The sequence below is a fragment of the Xenopus tropicalis genome, chromosome 3 (genome assembly GCF_000004195.4).
Source record: "Xenopus tropicalis strain Nigerian chromosome 3, UCB_Xtro_10.0, whole genome shotgun sequence".
NCBI classification, from domain to species: domain Eukaryota; kingdom Metazoa; phylum Chordata; class Amphibia; order Anura; family Pipidae; genus Xenopus; species Xenopus tropicalis.
Window position 1 is genome coordinate 41,700,388 of NC_030679.2, and position 18,515 is coordinate 41,718,902.

At 37.9% G+C, this 18,515-nt stretch overlaps 1 protein-coding gene across 1 annotated transcript in view; it reads right to left on the reverse strand.

The window, feature by feature from the left end:
* Positions 1-461: 461 nt before the first annotated feature.
* Positions 462-18,515, reverse strand: part of neurl1b (neuralized E3 ubiquitin protein ligase 1B) — a 54,591-nt gene continuing 36,537 nt past the window's right edge. Inside the window, exons 2-5 of the mRNA XM_002941547.5 lie at positions 13,999-14,559; positions 7,295-7,999; positions 6,006-6,125; positions 462-5,718 (exon numbers count right to left, since the gene is read on the reverse strand). Coding sequence (XP_002941593.1) covers positions 5,474-5,718; positions 6,006-6,125; positions 7,295-7,999; positions 13,999-14,559 — 1,631 coding nt within the window. The 3' untranslated portion in view covers positions 462-5,473. The remainder of the gene's footprint in view (positions 5,719-6,005; positions 6,126-7,294; positions 8,000-13,998; positions 14,560-18,515) is intronic.

Here is an 18,515-nt window from a genome sequence, read left to right on the forward strand (position 1 = left end):
GTCTATACACTGTAGCATGTATGTGTGCCTTTGGCACATATTAGTAGAAAATAATATTTTCCACTGAATACCTACCTTTTTCTGATGGTCTCTGATTGAAAATACCAGCATGTTTTTCACAATTCTAAAGGATAGTGACCCTTATAAGAGAGCAGACTTTTTCTAAGCTTGCATTACATGAACTTTATTTTTATGCCAAAGCTTAGTAAAATATATGAATATTATTCTGCCCAAAGAACCTTATTTATTTCTTTTTATTTAAATGGAAGCTCTTAAATGAAAGCTCATCCAGCAACTTTGATTAAACAGTGACCTCAGTGCCCAGATTTCCATGAGAAGCTGCGGATTGCTTTGATTTTTTCTTTCTGTAAACCCGAAAATGGACCTTTAAGGCAAACAGCCTTGTAATGAATATTGATACAAATATGTTTCTGTGGCACAAAAAAATACTAATACCCTTGAGTTTAACAGGCTTAATTTTTTATTTGTATTTGAACTAAAGTAATGGTACTGATGCAAAACAGAGAAAAATATACAATGACAAAAGTATCACAATCACGACACAAAATCATGGAGAACAAAGTGCAAAGAAAACCGGGAGCCGTTTATGCGGGCTCCTTTAAGCTTACAAGGCAGCACAGATATCACAGTCATCACAGTCATGAACCAGAATTCAACAGGATTTTTTCCAAAGATCATTTTCCAAACATCATTCAAAAAAGTTGTTTTTTTTTTTGTTTGTTTTTCTGAGGGAAAAAATAAACTGTGAAATATACAGTTTTCACTCAAATATCAAAAAGCAGTTACCAGTGGTAATTATATAAAACTAACATGTAATGTGTCATTATTTTTTTTTTTAGATTTTTCTTTTGTTTGAATATAAAAAGTGCACAAACACCCTTATTAAGGCACAGACATCTGCTATACAAATCATTTACCTTTCCATTATAAGCTTCTAAGTTACAAAGAATGACATTAATTGTACAAACGATTGTCTTTCTGGAAAGCGGAGAAGGATTAAGTACACCTTACAGGGACGTTTGCTGTAGACAGGAAACGTTATACCTGCTTAGATTTGGCTTGGCAAAGTGGAGGCACAACCTATCCAAGACTCTGATAACCCCAAAAAGTTAAATCATAAGGATGAAGACACATGGGGCTACATAGTAACAGCTACGTATCATGGCTACTGAGAATTGCCTCTGCTAAAACACACGTAGAGACAGTTATCAGTAAATGATCAGCATTGTCTATTTTAGTAGCCGTAACAAGTAGCTGCTACTAGTAGCTCTGTGTTTCGCCCTAAGAGTGACTGGCTGTCAGTAGGTTTCATTGTATTCTGTGGATCAAACCACATGGATGATATGTAATACTATGTATTTTACCTACAGAAGACTATAGAACCTGTTCCTAACCAACCTCAGTTAAACTGATCACATTTTATATATTTATCACTATTATAAATACTATAACAATGGTTTTCCAGCTCTTAGCAATACACCTTTAAGATCTGGCTGAACTCCCCGTGGCTTTTAGAATATGTTGTTGGATATCCCTAGCCAAAGAGATGGTGCCACCATTAATGTAATGCCTATGCATTCCTAACTGCCAGGCCCATGTTAGTAAACTTGTCATACACTTACCAATACAATTGTATTATATACAAAGGTCACTAAGGTATGGTGGCCAGACAATCCAGACCAATAACTTTGTACCGTGGATAGTGGTTCATGGATTGGGCAATTTGAAAAATTCATCTGCTGATGCACCATGTCTTCCAGTGTATGATGTATCGGCAGATGAGAAAGCTATAATCTTTATAAAAAAAAACTGAAAATATTTTTTTTACAAATTGCTACCACCATTTTGGGCTGCATCCTTGCAGTTTCAGTTCTCCCAAAGCAAAGCGTGCATTCAGCAACATTATGCCTTAATTCCCATAATCAATAGTTTACTTATCCTTATAAAACTTGATTGGCTTAAAACTCCAGCAAATCAGAAGAGTGGAAACCATTAAGAAGAGGTGATTATTATACAGAGTACAGCTCTATTAGGCACCGTTGTTGTGCCAACCTTACTTTAAAAAAAAATCCTGAGGTCTCTTCGGAAAAGCCTTATGAGCCGGAGTCCCTGATATTTTTACCACAATTCCTTAAAGTTTCAATGTGTTCCAGAATACAATACACTGTATAGGACACTTCCGAAAGCAACGCAGTGATCACAAATGGAAATTCTTAGGTCTGAGGATCTAATATAGCAATAATACCAAAACAACCAAATACAACAGAACTGAATTTCAGCTTTTCACATACTGTGTCTCCAAGTCAGTGCCATGTTACTAAAGATATGATAAATTGTGTGTAAATGTGCTCTGCTTCAAAATAACAGACTACTATCACATCCCCATCACATGGTGTGGCCTACCCACAATGCACTGTTTAGCAAAAACTTCTAAATTAAAAAAAAAAAATCCATAATAAACTTGTGATTACAATGTTAAGGAGAAATGGGGAAACACGGGAGATCAATAAATAATTTAAATATATTTTACAAGTATATTTCCTTCACTAAGATCCACATTAAACACTATATAACATTTACATTGCTAGGTAACCAAGCACAGTTACCTCCTATACTGTCATATATCTATTACTTGTCCATGTTACTCAAATTTGCCAGATTATTAACAATGAGTAAAAAATTATGTAAAGTGGTTTTTACAGCCAATCCAAACTTAACCTAAAATAATATGGCTCCGCTATTTTGTACAGTATAAATGGCTAAATCTGCAATATATGCCATTAAAGGTAAAATGTAATATGATCATATTTGAACTCTAAAAGCTATATTTTTTTTGTTACATTTGTCTATTGGGGATATTAAGAGATGACTTTATAATATGTTTCCCCTTGTTTTATTTTCAATAACTTCTACAAAAAAATTCAGCCTTGGATAAGACTTCTTTGTTCTAGTGCCTAGCCATAAACTTCCATATCTCCATTCATAGGCCTACTGTAGTGTTAAAATCCCCATTTTAAGAATCTAGCAAGAGTTGTGAGTTAGTGGACTAGAGGGCATGGTCTAATGTCATTGGTGGGAAATGGGCAGAAGAAAATGATCATTAATGGACAAGTGTAGCAGCTGCAGCAGAAAACAACTCTCTAGGTACAGCTATCACAAAGCAGCAACAGTAAAAGTAGTTCCCCTCACTAAGCGAAATTCAGCAAACAAAGTAAAGCCCATATTAAAAAGAAAGTTAACATTTGCCATTCTCCTTTATGGACATTTGTGAATGTTTGATTATTGGAGAATACTTTCATCATGATCTAATCTTAGTATATCTATATCCAGCTGAATTAAATGCTGGTGTCATTTCTCAAAAATACTCTGTTGGGTTGTGTAAATCAATCTATATAGACTGAAAGTGAGTGGAGAATATTCCTCAATGAAACAAGTCTTGCCTAGTTTGAGAAAATGTTTTCAGTCTGTTATCATTTCTTCAAGTGGGCGTGAAAACTGCTCATTATTTTTCAAAGTAGACTTCCGTTCAGCCAGCAGAAAGTAACCATAGAGGAGCTGTAGGGATACAATGGCTTCCCTTATTAAGCTGCCATCTTGGAACAGCTTTATTGTGCTAGCTTCAATTCACATGCTTCATTCCAAATCTCTTCTTTCCCCATAAACTTACTGCACAACCACCTCTCTATCTTATATCTTCTTGCCTGAAAAAGCCACTGCCAGAACTAAACTCACTGGGGCTTCTATTATAAAACATCAACTACAGAACACACAAGAACACAGAGCTACCTACAAAAAGTTCCTACTTAGACACATCAACAACAAGAAGTCTCATTTACACCATGACTTCACACAGTCCAATATTTAAATGTCCCTCTGGAATTACAATACTGTTTTGTGAAAGAAGCTCCTCCTGGACTTCTGGTTTAATGTTGTAGTCTATCTCATTATGCTGGCCAAGAAATGGCAAGTTTCTAAAAATGAACCCTGTTTGTCCTTAGTAGTGCAGCTCAAAGCAAACTCCTGCTGAGCAGTTCTGCTTTGGGCAAATAGTTACCCCCACCGGACAAATGAATGTGACTATATCAGGAAATGTTGAGAGATGCTCCTGCCTGTGGGAGTACATAAAACATATTTCTGTAGAGCCTGGTAACATTAATACAGTGTTAAAAATGTACAGAAACATCCAGTTCACACTGTTGGCTCCATAAGATTTTATGGTTTAAAAACTGGTTAATACCTGAAAAAAACAGAAAAGGAATAGCACCTATAACAGTGTAAGCTATACTGGACTGGGATGTCTTCCTCTCTTCTCAAACACAAGAAAAGAAATGTGATTCCAGTTAAAGCCTGGATAAACAAATCAGCAACTTTTCAGCAACTGCTGTATAGTTGATAGTGGCTCTGTACAGGTTGCAGTTCATTTAGAATTAAGGATGGCCAGTATGGAATCATCAGATTAGCCCAGAAATGTATTTGAAAGCACATTAGCAGTAGGTATCCTCTGGCAGAAAAGCTATTGTGAAACTACAGGTCCCAACAACCAACTGCCAACTGAATTCTTTTCTATTATTTCTTAGATTACTAGAGATTACACTGTGCATATACAGGTATAATGTGGGTACTAAACAGCAAATGACATTTCTGAAGGGAAATCACAGCAATAAAGAAGTGCTGGGCTACAGAAAGTTGCAGCTGTGCTGTGGTTAATATAGGGGTGTATGAATTTAATCCTGTATTTTAAATGAATGTTGTCAATACATGAAATAACTGTTATATATATATATATAAATATACAGGGTATTTTGTAGTTTTTTCTTTTTATGGAACTGCCCAAAATGATAATTGTGAGAGACATAAGCACCTTTTTAACCCCACCAGCAACATCGCCAGTGCAACACAAACTAAGGCAGCATGTTAATAAACCTTTTTATACATACTCTGTGTGCCAAGCCATTCTAGCAATAACCACTGCCAAGCAATGGACATGGCCCTATATTTATCATTTTACAGGATGATAATTCTCAAATTACTTTTTACTGCTGGTACTGCCTTAAATACAAAACTCAAGTATTGGCAATGACCATGGCCCCAGGTGCAAATGGTCTGATGTGAAAAGACTCTAGAAACTTTTCTCACTTGATGATATTTTTCAGCCTATTGCTTTTCTCACAAAATAATTTATCATTTTTGGGGAAAAGAATGTTTGGACATGTTGAAACCCTGAGAATATGCACCAAATTTGGCCACGTGCTATCACCTGGATATCTGCTGGAAAAGCCATTGGGAGAAAGATGGGGAGAACTGATTAGGCAGTGAAGACTTAAACCCTTATATTTAATTCCAAAGCCAAATTAAAAAGTATGGTTTCCATGAGCGGACAATCCCTGATTTAACACCTTTAGAAAAGTCACATAAAAGGTCCACACGAGGCCCCTGTATAAAGGGGAAATGTTTAAGGACGATACGTTTTGATGACATCTTTTATAACTCTCCGGCAAATGGGGCAGCAGGCATTAACCTGCCTCTTGAGCTTCAAACCGCAGCTACTGCAGAGGCACATGTGACCACAAGTATAGATGACTGTTTCAACCTCATTGTCAAAGCAGACTGCGCATTCTCCATCTTTGTTTCCTTGTGGTTCGGGAGGGGCAAAGACGGGTGACACAGGAGGGCTCAGTGGGGAACTTGGAGCAGTCACTGAAAAAAAGAAATGATTATTTGTTATCCAAACATCAACGAAATTTGATAGTTCATACCAAAGACTAAATACTAATTATATCTGTACATTATAAATAAATATATCTTTACCCTTTATCTATATCCTTCAAGAATGTCAACTAAAATGCTATCTTTCATTATATTACATAGATTCTTTCCTATTTTATTTGACATTACTTATATGGACATAGAACTAGTGGGAAAATGATTTCTTACAAGCTAGTGCAAATATCTGTAATAACCTATTAAAGTACATATAAACTTACCTAATGAAGACTCAGATGCTGAAGAGGACCGGTTTACACTGAAGGCCATATCTGAATCACTGTCATACGGGGAACCACTTGGTGAGCCAGAGGGAGAAAGAACACTGGACTGCACAGTACCTGAAAGTGAAATAAGTATTATTTAATCATTCATTTTTATACTACACAGACATTGTCCAGTCTGAAAATGCGTACACAATTCTACATATAAGATACACCCAGCAGTAATTTTACAATATAATGTGTTGAGATGCCTACATATCTTATTTTGCTGTTTGGTTAGCTGGCAATTCGGTCTAAGATGAAATCATTGGCTACATAAACATAGGCACTGCATCTAAGCCAACACTGATTTCACATATTTTTTTAATAAATGTAGATCATTCAAGCTGTAACAAATTTGTATAATGTGGCCCTTGAATGTTATTATTATATAAAGAATGGAGTTTGCTCCCACAGAAGCCCTGGACAATTCCTAAATCACAAGCCTCCTCCACATGCAGACCTTACAAACCAGATATTATCCCACAAATAAAAATAACTCTGAGAGTCAGGAGACACTTCCTTAGTCGGGGCAGAGATTGAATTCTAAAGGTCTTGGGAAATGCACTTGGTCTCATGGTTTTTGATGCAGAGAGGAAACTGCAAAACCACAAAAAGCTGTCCCATGGTGGCCTAAAGGCAAACACATTTAAAGATATGTTGCAGAGTCAGGAACAGTAACATTTTATCCTGTACAAACTGCTATTTGCAAAGAATGAGGAACAAGAGTAAACATTAAATTGAATTCCACCTAATTGGATGCTAGAACTACATTTTACATGAGATTATATCTCTACTATCTTTTGATATTTATTTGCTAATAAATTGAGTGATGTGGATTAGAGCCAACCCTTTCTCATACAATTGCTATAGCTAAATTCAGATCTACATAATTATAATTTTTATGTATTCAGGAAACCAAATGCAGGCTATAGCTATAGGCTTCATGAGGTGCATTACATTGCATGGGAAGCAACCTGAGGCATTTCTGGACATTTTAATACTTTTGCTTTTCCCAAGAAGGCAAAAAAGCATGGTTCATGCACGTGAATATTTGGTATCTATGGTAAATACTCACATGCATGAACCAAAGATTATTGTCCAACCTCTATGAAATTTATTGAGTATATGTAAGACCCAAATGTAAAACAGTATTTCATTTTCATCCAAGAACTTTATCAATAATAATAAAAAAAACACAATAAGATAATCTACGAATAAAAGCAAAAGATTCATTCATTACATACCCATAATCTTTATCTGGTTGATAATGCCTTGAACAGAGAAGAACATCCACAAAGGCTGGGAGGTGTCTACACACATCAGCATTCCACGATTGTTCCCGTTAATACCATGGTGAACTTCGCCATTGGGCAGAAGTGAAAAGCTATGGATATCCCAATTGCCCAGTGTGTACAGCCCTTGGTGAACGACCCAATACTCCTTTCTGTCCAAAAGATAATCAGGGTTGGCTGGGAGATCGTAAGTCCGTAATGTGCTTGGATCACATGAAGTAATACCAAATGAGAGGGAGCCATAGTAAGGCAGAGGCAGTTGACTAGTCTCAGTGAAGAGAGTCTCGCCTATATGGACTGGCCGCTCTGTGAATACTATCGTCCTATTACTCTCCTGCCAGTTAGTAAATGCCACTGTTCTGTCCGGAGAAAGGGTGATGTCAGCACCCCGTGTAGGATGAAAATGAAGTTCCATGTCCAACAGTGTGGGAATACCCTGTGCTCGTTGCCTTCTGTTTGGGCAACAGGGTATAGAATGATTATCTGTTGGTGCTGGTAAACGACCCAAGTTCAAGTTAGCAATTTTGGCTACCACCTGGTTGTTCTCCAGTTCATTGTTGTTGAAGTTAGCAGAATCATGGCTGGTTTGAGGCAAGCATGTACTAAGTCGGGGACTGCTGAGGCGACTAGGGGCCATTGTATCTGCAAACATGCTATCTGTAAGAGACAAAGAACAATAAATTAGCAGTCATTTATATAAATAAGTCTTACTTCCTATTCAAACTTAACTGGCGTTGGGTCAAGTCACAACATTGTACACACTACCAATTTTGTATTTGTTTATGAAGTGTTGTGTGTAATACATTTCTTACCCGAGTCTTTAGGCCCCTTCTTTTCTGCTCTCTTGTTCCCTTAGAATATCCTCCAAGCATTCTGACTAACCAGGGTGATACACATAACATCAACCAGTGGTGCCCCTCAATATGGGTGTGATTTGACTGGCCAAGAAGCTCAGAGGAACTCTGAGGCATCATATTATAAAGGAAAGAAGAGCCAGCCCCACAAATCTAATTTCAATACAGACCCTTCAACGCTGTTAAATCTAAACACCTTCACTGTTCATCCTCATAATAATTAGCAGGGTAAACTTCCATAGCAGTATAACTGCCCCCTTATTTTCTATACCTGCCCCTTAAATGGCAAATAAAGATAAAAGATATTCTCCATACTGTCAAGCACAATGGCAACCCCCCCACTTATACATTTTAATGAAAATGGAAATTATATTTTCAACAAATGTTGAATCCTAACAGCTGCTGCATGTCAGCAATGTCTGTTATGAAAGTCTGCCTTCGGGCCTGCAGCCACTCCAGGCTTTTGTAATAAACAATAAGTATGTGAGCACATGATTTATTGTTGATTTGAATCAAAGGTGTTTCAACGCATTGGGGCCTGATAAAATATGAAGCAATGCTAAATATAATTTCATATGTCTAACTGGGAAGAAAGACTAAATTCACAAAGCTATGGGGTGAAGTCATGTTTAGTGAACATTTCCCCTGGTCTGTTTTTGTTTAATCTTCCTTAAAATCAAAGCAGATTTTGGTTAGTTTTCTCATACTTCCTAACGATTAATGCATATTTTAAAGGGTGATTGCAGACAATTCATAAATGGAGTTGATTTCCCCTTAAACTGCTTTCTGTTTATATTGCACCTCTTTGTATCAACATTTTTAATATGAAGAGTTAATACATTCTGTCACGTACCCCATTTTTTGTTAGTCATGTGCATTTGTACCCCTGGTGGGGGTGGATAAGGATTGTGGTGAGGATGTAACAGGGAGCACTGCGGGCAATAATAACTTAGATTCAGTTCCTAGGAAGCTGACATGTCTGTGGTTGCTATTGAGCTTGACAGCATTTAGGCAGTTTCCCTTCACTGGACAGAAATAGTATTACTTACTAATGACAGATATGGCTGCTAATTTTTTGAAGCCCCTGCTAACAATATAAGGGCGAATATACAAAGAAGGAATATTTAGGGTATATAATGTCTAACGCTCTCATATTTTACTTTCTTTATGAAAAATATCTGTTTGAGATAAGTTATCCATTCCACTCTGCATAACCAAGGGGAGCAAGTTAGACCACCCCCTTAATTGATTTAATTAACAGTTATGGCCAGCAACACACACAACACTTGCTCTCATTCAAACCCCCATGTTTATGTGATTATATATCCTCATGTATGTGAACTGGAACTGTCACAGGTTTGGATATATTTCATATTTTAAAGGGGATCCCTTAACTATAATGTAAGATATAGCTTGCCATGCTATTAGAGTAGGTGAATGAAGTAAAAAGCAAATGAACTGTGTTTGGCATGCCCCGAGAAAGAGGACAGCTTAGATTTAAATGTTGGCTAAAGGGGGATAATTCTTTGTGAGGAGCTGGATCCATTTTCTTGGAGATGTAGAATATAATGAAAAAGCACCAGGGTACTCAATCAATTAGAACAGCCTGAATCAGGGGCAGAGTATGCAGAGTCCCCTATTTCTTTTTCTCATTCACTGCCTTTTATGGCCAGGAATTCTCTCTGATTTATACCAAGGCAGGGCAGTTTCTTCTGCAAACTGCACAAAATACTGAACTTAAAATATCACGCGATCAACAAAGAAAATTAAATGGAAAAATAAAACAAAGTTATATATGACGGATATTTGTACCCAAGGTAACGAGCCAAATTTTGGTTAGCTGGCGAAAATTCTGCACTCCCAGAGAACAACTAGAAAGCGTTCTCTTACTAGAAACTGGGATGTTACAATCCCACAGGATATAAACAGAGCATGACAGAAAGATAGACCAAATCCTGTGAACTTTAATACAGAAGGCTCTGTTCTTTGTCAAGTACCTGTAGTAAGTTTCCAATACTTATATGAGTGGTCTCTGCGGCTGTTTGAACTGTATGGAATTCTGGAAGCACGCAACTGGCTTGTGGCTCTGTGTCATGAAAAGTCCATGGAGGTAAATAAGCTATAAATTAGCATGAACCAATTGTCTTTGAGGAATCCATGGTGTGTTCGGGCCAGCTTCATTGGACAATGCTTTTTAAGTATTGAATACCAGTAGTAAAGGTAGCCAAGAGGTAGAATATATGCACAAATGATAAGCATTCATACATATAGGCTGTCTTCTTGTTAAACATGCGCACATACGTTTCGGCATGGATATTGGCACAGCCAGTAGGGGAGCTGTTCTCCATTATGACAACTTCAACACATTTATGAATACAAATTTGGTAAGGTAGCATTATTACCAGCTGGTGGCAAGGTGCAAAATGCTAAACTGGCATAACTCTTTATTCATTTCAATGAATTCTTTTTTTTTCCAGAAACACAAAATCCAGGTGAAGTACAAATATACTGGACATCAGATGACTCTATGCATATAACACACTTCTATTTGCAAGTGGGTAAGTGGGGTGCTCTAGTACATCTACAGTGCTGGCTTCACAGCATAGCCAAGTACAGTCAAACATAATAGTTAACCTGGCATTTCAAAGGCCGGCTGTCTAAAAATCTACTTATTAAATAGTGTACAACATTAATTCCAAGTTCCAAACAAAATCATTGTTCTTCCCATTAATTATCAGGTTCACTTGCATGCATTCCATTTATACACTTCTGAACCCTGCACTTTGATGCCACAAAGCAGGTGTAAAGAACAGGGTTCCCTTTGCACCTAATTCACAATAGTTGCCACTATAGCTACCTCTGCTAAATGCAATAAGAGTGCAATCTTTTCATTTTATGAATGCAAAATTGTGTATAATTCTTACATTTTGCACCGCAAAGCAGTTTGATAAATGAGGCCGTATGCCATGACCTCATAGTTTATTGTCTATTTATGGGAAAATAAAAAAAGACAAAACAGAGATTTTTCCCTTTACATACAATGCATACTTATTTTATGATTTATTTTTTCAATAACTAAATCATTATATGTCACTGCACTACACAAAGAAATGTTTCGGGTACAGTAAATGCCTCTCCTGGAAAGCTTGCAATCTAATTTTAGGAGTATGAGGCCTAGAAAGATTAATGACTTGGCAAAGGTCAGAGACACAGAGTAGAAAGAGGAGCAGACAGAGAGTGGAAAGAGGAACTGAATATAGTGTTTAACCCACACTCCCAACGACTGATAGACTGAAGTCTTAGGAGGCTTTTCCATAAGAGGCAATGCAATGAGCTAATGCCTTTGTAAAAATACAAATTGATATGACAAAAGGGGCCTGAGAATTTCTCAAAGTGCCAGTAATCTCAAGGAGCGCACAGGCTGACTCCAGAGGCACAGAGCATCCGGGAACGATAACCATGACACTAATGTGGGCTTTGGGATTAAGCGCTTTCACCTGACCTCTTAAGACGTCATGACACTCAAGTGAGAAGACACATATAACATCACCAAGTTTACTATTTTCAGTCCCTGTGGCATTGCTGCTGCTGAAACTCAGACCTGTGATTTTCGAAAGACATGACCGTTTTCTGTAGGAATTTTTAATCCATCAGCAAAGCAAGCAAACTGCCAGGCTCACAAACCAAATGAACAGCATGATGTGCATGACATTTCATTGCAGGATAATAACTGTAAGGTGGAAAAGGCAGAGTGGCTTTGAACATAACAATAAGCATCACCCATGACTGTTGGCTGTCAGGGAGTTAGCAAATGTCAGCCCGACAGCATTGATATCTGGGGCACAGGGTTAGCATTAAGTATTTCTATAAAAGAGTAAGGTAGGTTTCCAACCTATACTGAACCATTAAAATACAATGGCCACATTTAACATTGTTATTTAATCCCCAGATATCTACAGATAAAGTATGCAACATGACCAAATAAATTGTGCATAAATGAACTGCCACGTACAGGTGATACATTACTACAAGTTCAGAATATTCTTTCTCTGCATTTATCTTTTGATGTGGAAATCCTTGTTTGCATATATAAGTTTAGAATGCCAGAAACTTCACTTCCCTCATACAGATAAATACAGAAAATAAGTGCAGAAAGTGAAGTAAGAAGAAAGGAAGTAAGAAGCAATAAAGTAGTAGTTATGGCTCTCTATACAAAAGGTGCGTTAATAGTCCTGCAGACACTAAAACCACGGCAAGCAAAGTAACTTTGAAATGTGTAAAAGCGTGTGAATTTTTCAAATACACCTCAGATGCAAACCTCAAACCAAAAGATCTGCACTATCCATGCAGGCTCTTCACACTTTTATAAGGGGTCAACCAAGAAGAAAGGCAAAATGCATCAGCCTTTTATTTGAATGAGGTAATTTGTTGACCTTATTTTTTTTAATAGCTGGAAGTTTCCAAGATCTTTAAAATGAATTAGAACACTCCTGTAGTCACTGATAAGATGGGAAGCTGGTGTTTCTCTGGAGGGTCAAGTGCTGGACTTTCTAAAAACCTTGCTCGATAACACAGGAATGCAATGTAAGAGGCACTAAAGAGTCTCTTGTGGGAGATACAAGATATACAGTAGGCAGCATCAATGATGGCCAGTGGAAAGGGGGGTTAACATGAGATCCATGCTGAACAGTACACAGTTGGCAAGAGGTAATGCTTCATGAGATAAAAGGAAGCCTAATTCAGTCTACTTTGCCTCTAGTCATTGAAGTAAACAGCTCAATCACAGAGCCTCATGCAGGATGCAAGTAGCTAATGGCAGGGCACTTAAAATAGTTTGCTCTCTTAATTTACTGTGATGTATATGACTATGGCATAGGAGCCTCTAAGTGCTAGCTATATATGTACTGGAGAATTACTTCATTTCACCTAAGGAAAGGGCCAAATTAAATTGATGACATGTACCTTAATAATAGGAATGTGTAAGTATCACTGCAAACAAGAACTATGTGCTTATATTTGCACTAACTGTAGCCTTACCCACCTACCCAGCCCAATGGTAACCAACACAAGGGTCTTGCTCAGGGGTCCCCAAACTTTTTTTTACCCATGTGCAGCATTTAAATTTAAAAAAAGAGTTGGTGATGAAACATGAAAAAGTTGCTAGGGGGTGATTAATAAAGGCTGTGATTGGTTATTTGGTAGCCCAATGTGGGCTGGCAGACTACACAAGGCTGTTTTTGGCAGTAAACATGGGCTTTTTGCCTCCAAGCCAGAAGTTTAAAAACAGGCACCTACTTTGGGGCCACTGGGAGCAACGGCAAAGGAGTTGGTGGGCAACATGTTGCTCGGGAGCCACTGGTTGGGGATCACTTGTCTTAGCTAATTTGAGAGACGGACAGTCAAATGTCTCACTCTTAATTGGCTGGGAATGGCCCAATTCTCCAGAAGGTTCAGATACAAAGGCAACCAGCACTACAGGCTGCTCCTAAGCCAGTATGACTGGTCTGATTTTGTGTGGCCTGAGGGGTGATTTGCAAACCACTTATTTGTCACTATTGACCTGTTACCTCTCAATGACAGGAATATGTCAGTAACACGTATTCATTATTATTTTACATTTTTAGAAATGTTATAGATAAACATAGTGCCAAAAACATTTTTCATAAAAGCATGCCATTTTGGTCACATAATAAGACATTGTTGTCTTACTCCAACCAAACATAAGATTTGTAATAAATCAGGAAGACCTGTGAGACCAAAAAATGTATCTATTTGCAAATTCAAAAAACATAAGTGATTTACCTAGTAGCTGAACTTCTTGAGTGATACCATATACATCAATCAATGCCCACAGAGGGCTGGAGACTTTCACTCCACAATGAAATAATACGGGCTCCTCATCATTGACACTGTAGAAGACTCTTCCATGTCTGTCAACCCAAAATGCCAGGATATTGTCCCGCTGAGCAAACCTTTCCGGTAAAGCTTTAGCCCAGTACCCTGGTCGGGTAACTAAATCAGGACAAGCATATTTAGGTATATCTTCTAGCTTCATTTGAGCAGGGTCATGTATAGTAAACCCAAAACGTAGTGCCCCGCTCCATCCATGGTGTACAGACACCAACTTCAGGCGGACCTTTTCATACAAGTGGATGGGCCGGCTAGTAAAAGTTATTCCATTACAAAAGCTGTTGCGCCGGATGGCTTTCCTTCCATAAGTGTCCAGGCGGATATTTTTGCCCTTGGCTTGGCAGTGGAAGCGAGGAGACTCTGTTCGGGAGAGGACGAGTCTTCTTTCCTGGCCACAGTGAAGAAATGTGTAGCAAGGCCTATTGGCACCTGTACGGCTATGATGGCTGGTGTCTGTAAAGGAAGACATGGACAAAAAGCTTTAATATTATACAGAATTAGAAATGTGAGGCTATTCAGATTATAATGGGCAGATTAGTCTAAAAAATATCGCTTGAACCACCCTCATGTACAGGGTAAGAGGAGGAGCAGAGCATACCAGTTAGCAGTGAGGGGGGCAAATCTTGATCTTATAAATCTAAAGCACTGCAAACTAATGGGGTTACACTAACATGAAATAATAGTCAGCCAGAGGGGAGCTTCATTTGCAGGTAAATGACATACAACAGGAATATTAGGATATATATATATATATATATATATATATATATACACACACACATTTAAAAAAAAAAATAAGATTAAGATTCTATAATCACAAATGTTATTGTGCTACAATAGCCATAATAACATCCATGTGTACAGAAAGAACATTCTGTCTTTGCACTGGTAATTCCCTGCTGTTCCTTATTACAGGCTTACAACAGGAAGCCAGGAGCACCTTTAGTTTCTTCCATACAAAAATCAAATCATCACAAAAAAGTTTTTGCTCTTCTCAGAGCCTTGGTTTTTACAGCACGTGCCATTCTTAATAGCAGGTTCTGTTAATATTCCATTCAGGTAATATTCTTTTATAGGAAGATTTTTTTTGTCATTTCTTTGGAATATAATTAAAATATATTTTAAAATGTTGTGACGGCATTAAAGTAAATAATATAACTGATTAATAAGTTTAAAGGACATGCCCTTCTGACACAGGTGTATTACATTTGACCACTGAGCTGTGGCCTGTCTCCCAGAATGCACCCCTTCTGACAAAGTGCACATGTAGCATCACCAGTGCTACAGAAACATATAGCATATAGAAACATAAGGGAATGGCCAATGTAAGGGCTGTGAGAGTTTAGGGAAATATCTATAATTATGAGTTATTGGGAAGAGGGGAACAGGTTTCTTTCCTACCCCTACAATATGCAGAATGTTTCCCTTTATTATTCGTGAGGTTGTTTCCAATCACGGGACCATCTGACAGAAACCATAAAAACAACAGGTAATTTAAAGCTGTCCCACTGGACATTGCATGATCCCCCCCCTGCATTTCCTTCCTTTCCCTGGTGCCCTGTTATTGTCAATGTTTAACCCTTTTGTCCCTAGTCATGTTTCTGTGTAAGAAACGGCTTTCAGTGAACTATATAGGAAGCCTAATGACAGATGTTTATGTGTCCTTAAGCATGCCAAGGGGAGCTGGGATGGCAATCCTGTCTACTGGGTTTTAAAATCAATTTATCTTCCTGCATGCAACTAAAAATGTTGAGTAAATCGTCTGATAAACTGGTACTTCCACAGTTAACTGTAGCATGCCAAATATTAATAATAACACCTGCAAATAAACTATGCGTTTGAATACAGGTAATTGTTCCTCACGCATACACATATGCATGACACTCAGTTTATGTAATAACATAAGCAACACTTGACCTCTTCTAGTAGAAAACACAAACTAAGAAGTTAGATTTGACCAGTCTGGTGCAGTTATGATGATGACTGCCAATGTTATATAACAAAGGTTGCGATGACATCTGCATTGGTAGGTTCCTTACATGTATTCAATAAAAAATATTTTGCCTGTAAATTTGGGCTGAGTGAAATAAAAAGAATTTAAAAAGCTTGCAATATTTCCCAGGGCATATGCTTTTTATTATTTCAAAGAAAGCTGCAATATATAATGAGCTATTCTATAAGTGTAGGGGAAGATGTTTGGCATGCAATTTGTAAGGTCAAATTAAACCTATTCCCTCCACAGGGAGCTGTTAAAAATTGAAAACCTCAAGTTAATGTATCTATATATCAAAAAAAATTTATGTCCATATATATGAGAATCATCCCCACAACATTATATTAAATAAAGCTGCTTATATTTTCTATACTTCAAAGAAATATAAATAAACAGTGGGCTAGAAAAGCGAGTTTGCTCTAGAGAGAAAAATTTATCAGCGTCGCACTGTCCATTGTCTGGCTGTGAGTTTCCATATTTATTCCAGCTTTGCTCGAGCGCCTACTGAAGTGTGAGGGGAAGAGCGTATAAGAGAAGAAAAAAAAGGCATGAATAGAAATGAGATTTTCTAATAAGAAACAAAGGGTGAGAATAAAACCTCATTTAAATCTGAATTGTATTGAAAACTGCCCGGACTCTCTGTTTTGCACAATAATTCATCTCACTGTCAGGCTCAGAGTCCTCACACAGCAGCCATCACTCTCTGTCCTGTTGCATTGCGAGGTGCCATGACTATTTTAACTGGAAGATTTATTCTCTGCTGTCACACACACTTATTTTTGTGCAGCAGGTTTCAGTGTTATCCGGGGTACACAACGGCTGTAGCTGAGTAAGGGCAGTTGGCGATGGCTGTATTTTTAGATTTCCTCACATGACTGAAAATGGATGGAGAGAGACATAAGAAGTCTGTGGGGGGGGGAGTGGGGTGGAGCACAACTGCACTATTTCTGAACTTGTTCTGCAAAGCTCAATGCAACTTAGTTACAGTGGTAGCTCCAGACATCTAATAAGGTTACATCAATTCGCCAGGATATAAATACTTTACTTGCCGTGTGCGGTTGTGTGCAAACAATTCCCTCCTAACAAGGAACTGCTAAAGCATGTACAGTGGCTTCCACAATAATAAAACTGCCATTAACTTAATATTATCTTGTTTGTCTCAACAAGTAAATATAGAATAAAGTAGAGCAGGTCATGGAAACTGTAAGCAGCAATTGGTAATAAAGCAAATGAAGATGTGGTTTCTCAAAGTGGGTTTGTTTACAAAGCTATACATACTATTGAGTGGGATTGTTTGCATAATCTAGGGTAGGGGTCCCCAAACATTTTTACCCCTGAGCCACACTCAAATGTAAAAAGAGTTGGGGAGCAACACAAGCATGAAAAATGTTCACTGGTTGGGGATCACGGATTTAGGGGAATATGACTTCTGCTCTGTTTCATAAATTTTTAGCACTTGAAAAAAAAAGAGCAAAATGCTCACACCTGAAACGCCAATGTATTCCTACCAACCTTTATGGAAAGTAGCCCAATGACCCGTAGTGTAACGTAGGGAAGCAGGGGCATGACAGATACGTTGGACAGACTTAGCCACTCCCAGTTGCAGGTGATTCATTGATTCATAAAAGGTATAAATGCTGGTAAACCGTTCCTGCTTCTCAATCCATTTTAGTCAGCATAGTAAAACGCCCACCCTCCCTCCCTATAGAGGTGGAGATAGAGGAGTGTTGTGGGCGGGGTGATTTAGTTGGGGGAAAATAATGGTTGGGTTAGTTTTATAGTTAATTGGGACTGGCATGCTTGGAACCTCAGGGGTAAGAAAGTGGATTAGGAGGTGAGTTTTGTTGGGTAGTTGGTTCCGGGCTAGAAGGGCAGCTGGCAGCGCCAGTTGCGCTGCGCAGTTATTGGATTGTTACAGTGTTTGGTTATTTAAAAGTTGGTTTGTTTGTTATACAAACATTTGTGTTATGTTTGAGATGTTTTGTTTCACATTTGTTATTTATGTTATGTTTTAAATAAAAACTTTGATTGTTGTTAATAAATTTTCTGCGGCCATTTTATCCCAAGAATTGGTGTTCGTGTGTTTATTGGGGATGGTAGGTAAAGAGGTAAAAGGGGGTGTTGGTTGGGAGAAGGGTGGGTCAGGATCCGACGTTACTCATGTCATGTGAATAGTTGCAAATTTGACTGGAGTCAATCAGTTGTCCAACAAGTTTACTTTTGGCTTTGATCGCTAATAATACAGCAAACAATTACAGAGAGAACAATCTAAAAAATCCAAAATTAGCTTGGCCCTTATCATAACATGGGCTAAATGGTTTATTTCTCATCCAAGATAATATCTAATGAATTCTGGATCCATGGGGGCTTTATATGGTCACACAATGCAAGTCTCCTACTAAATCTGTTAATATTG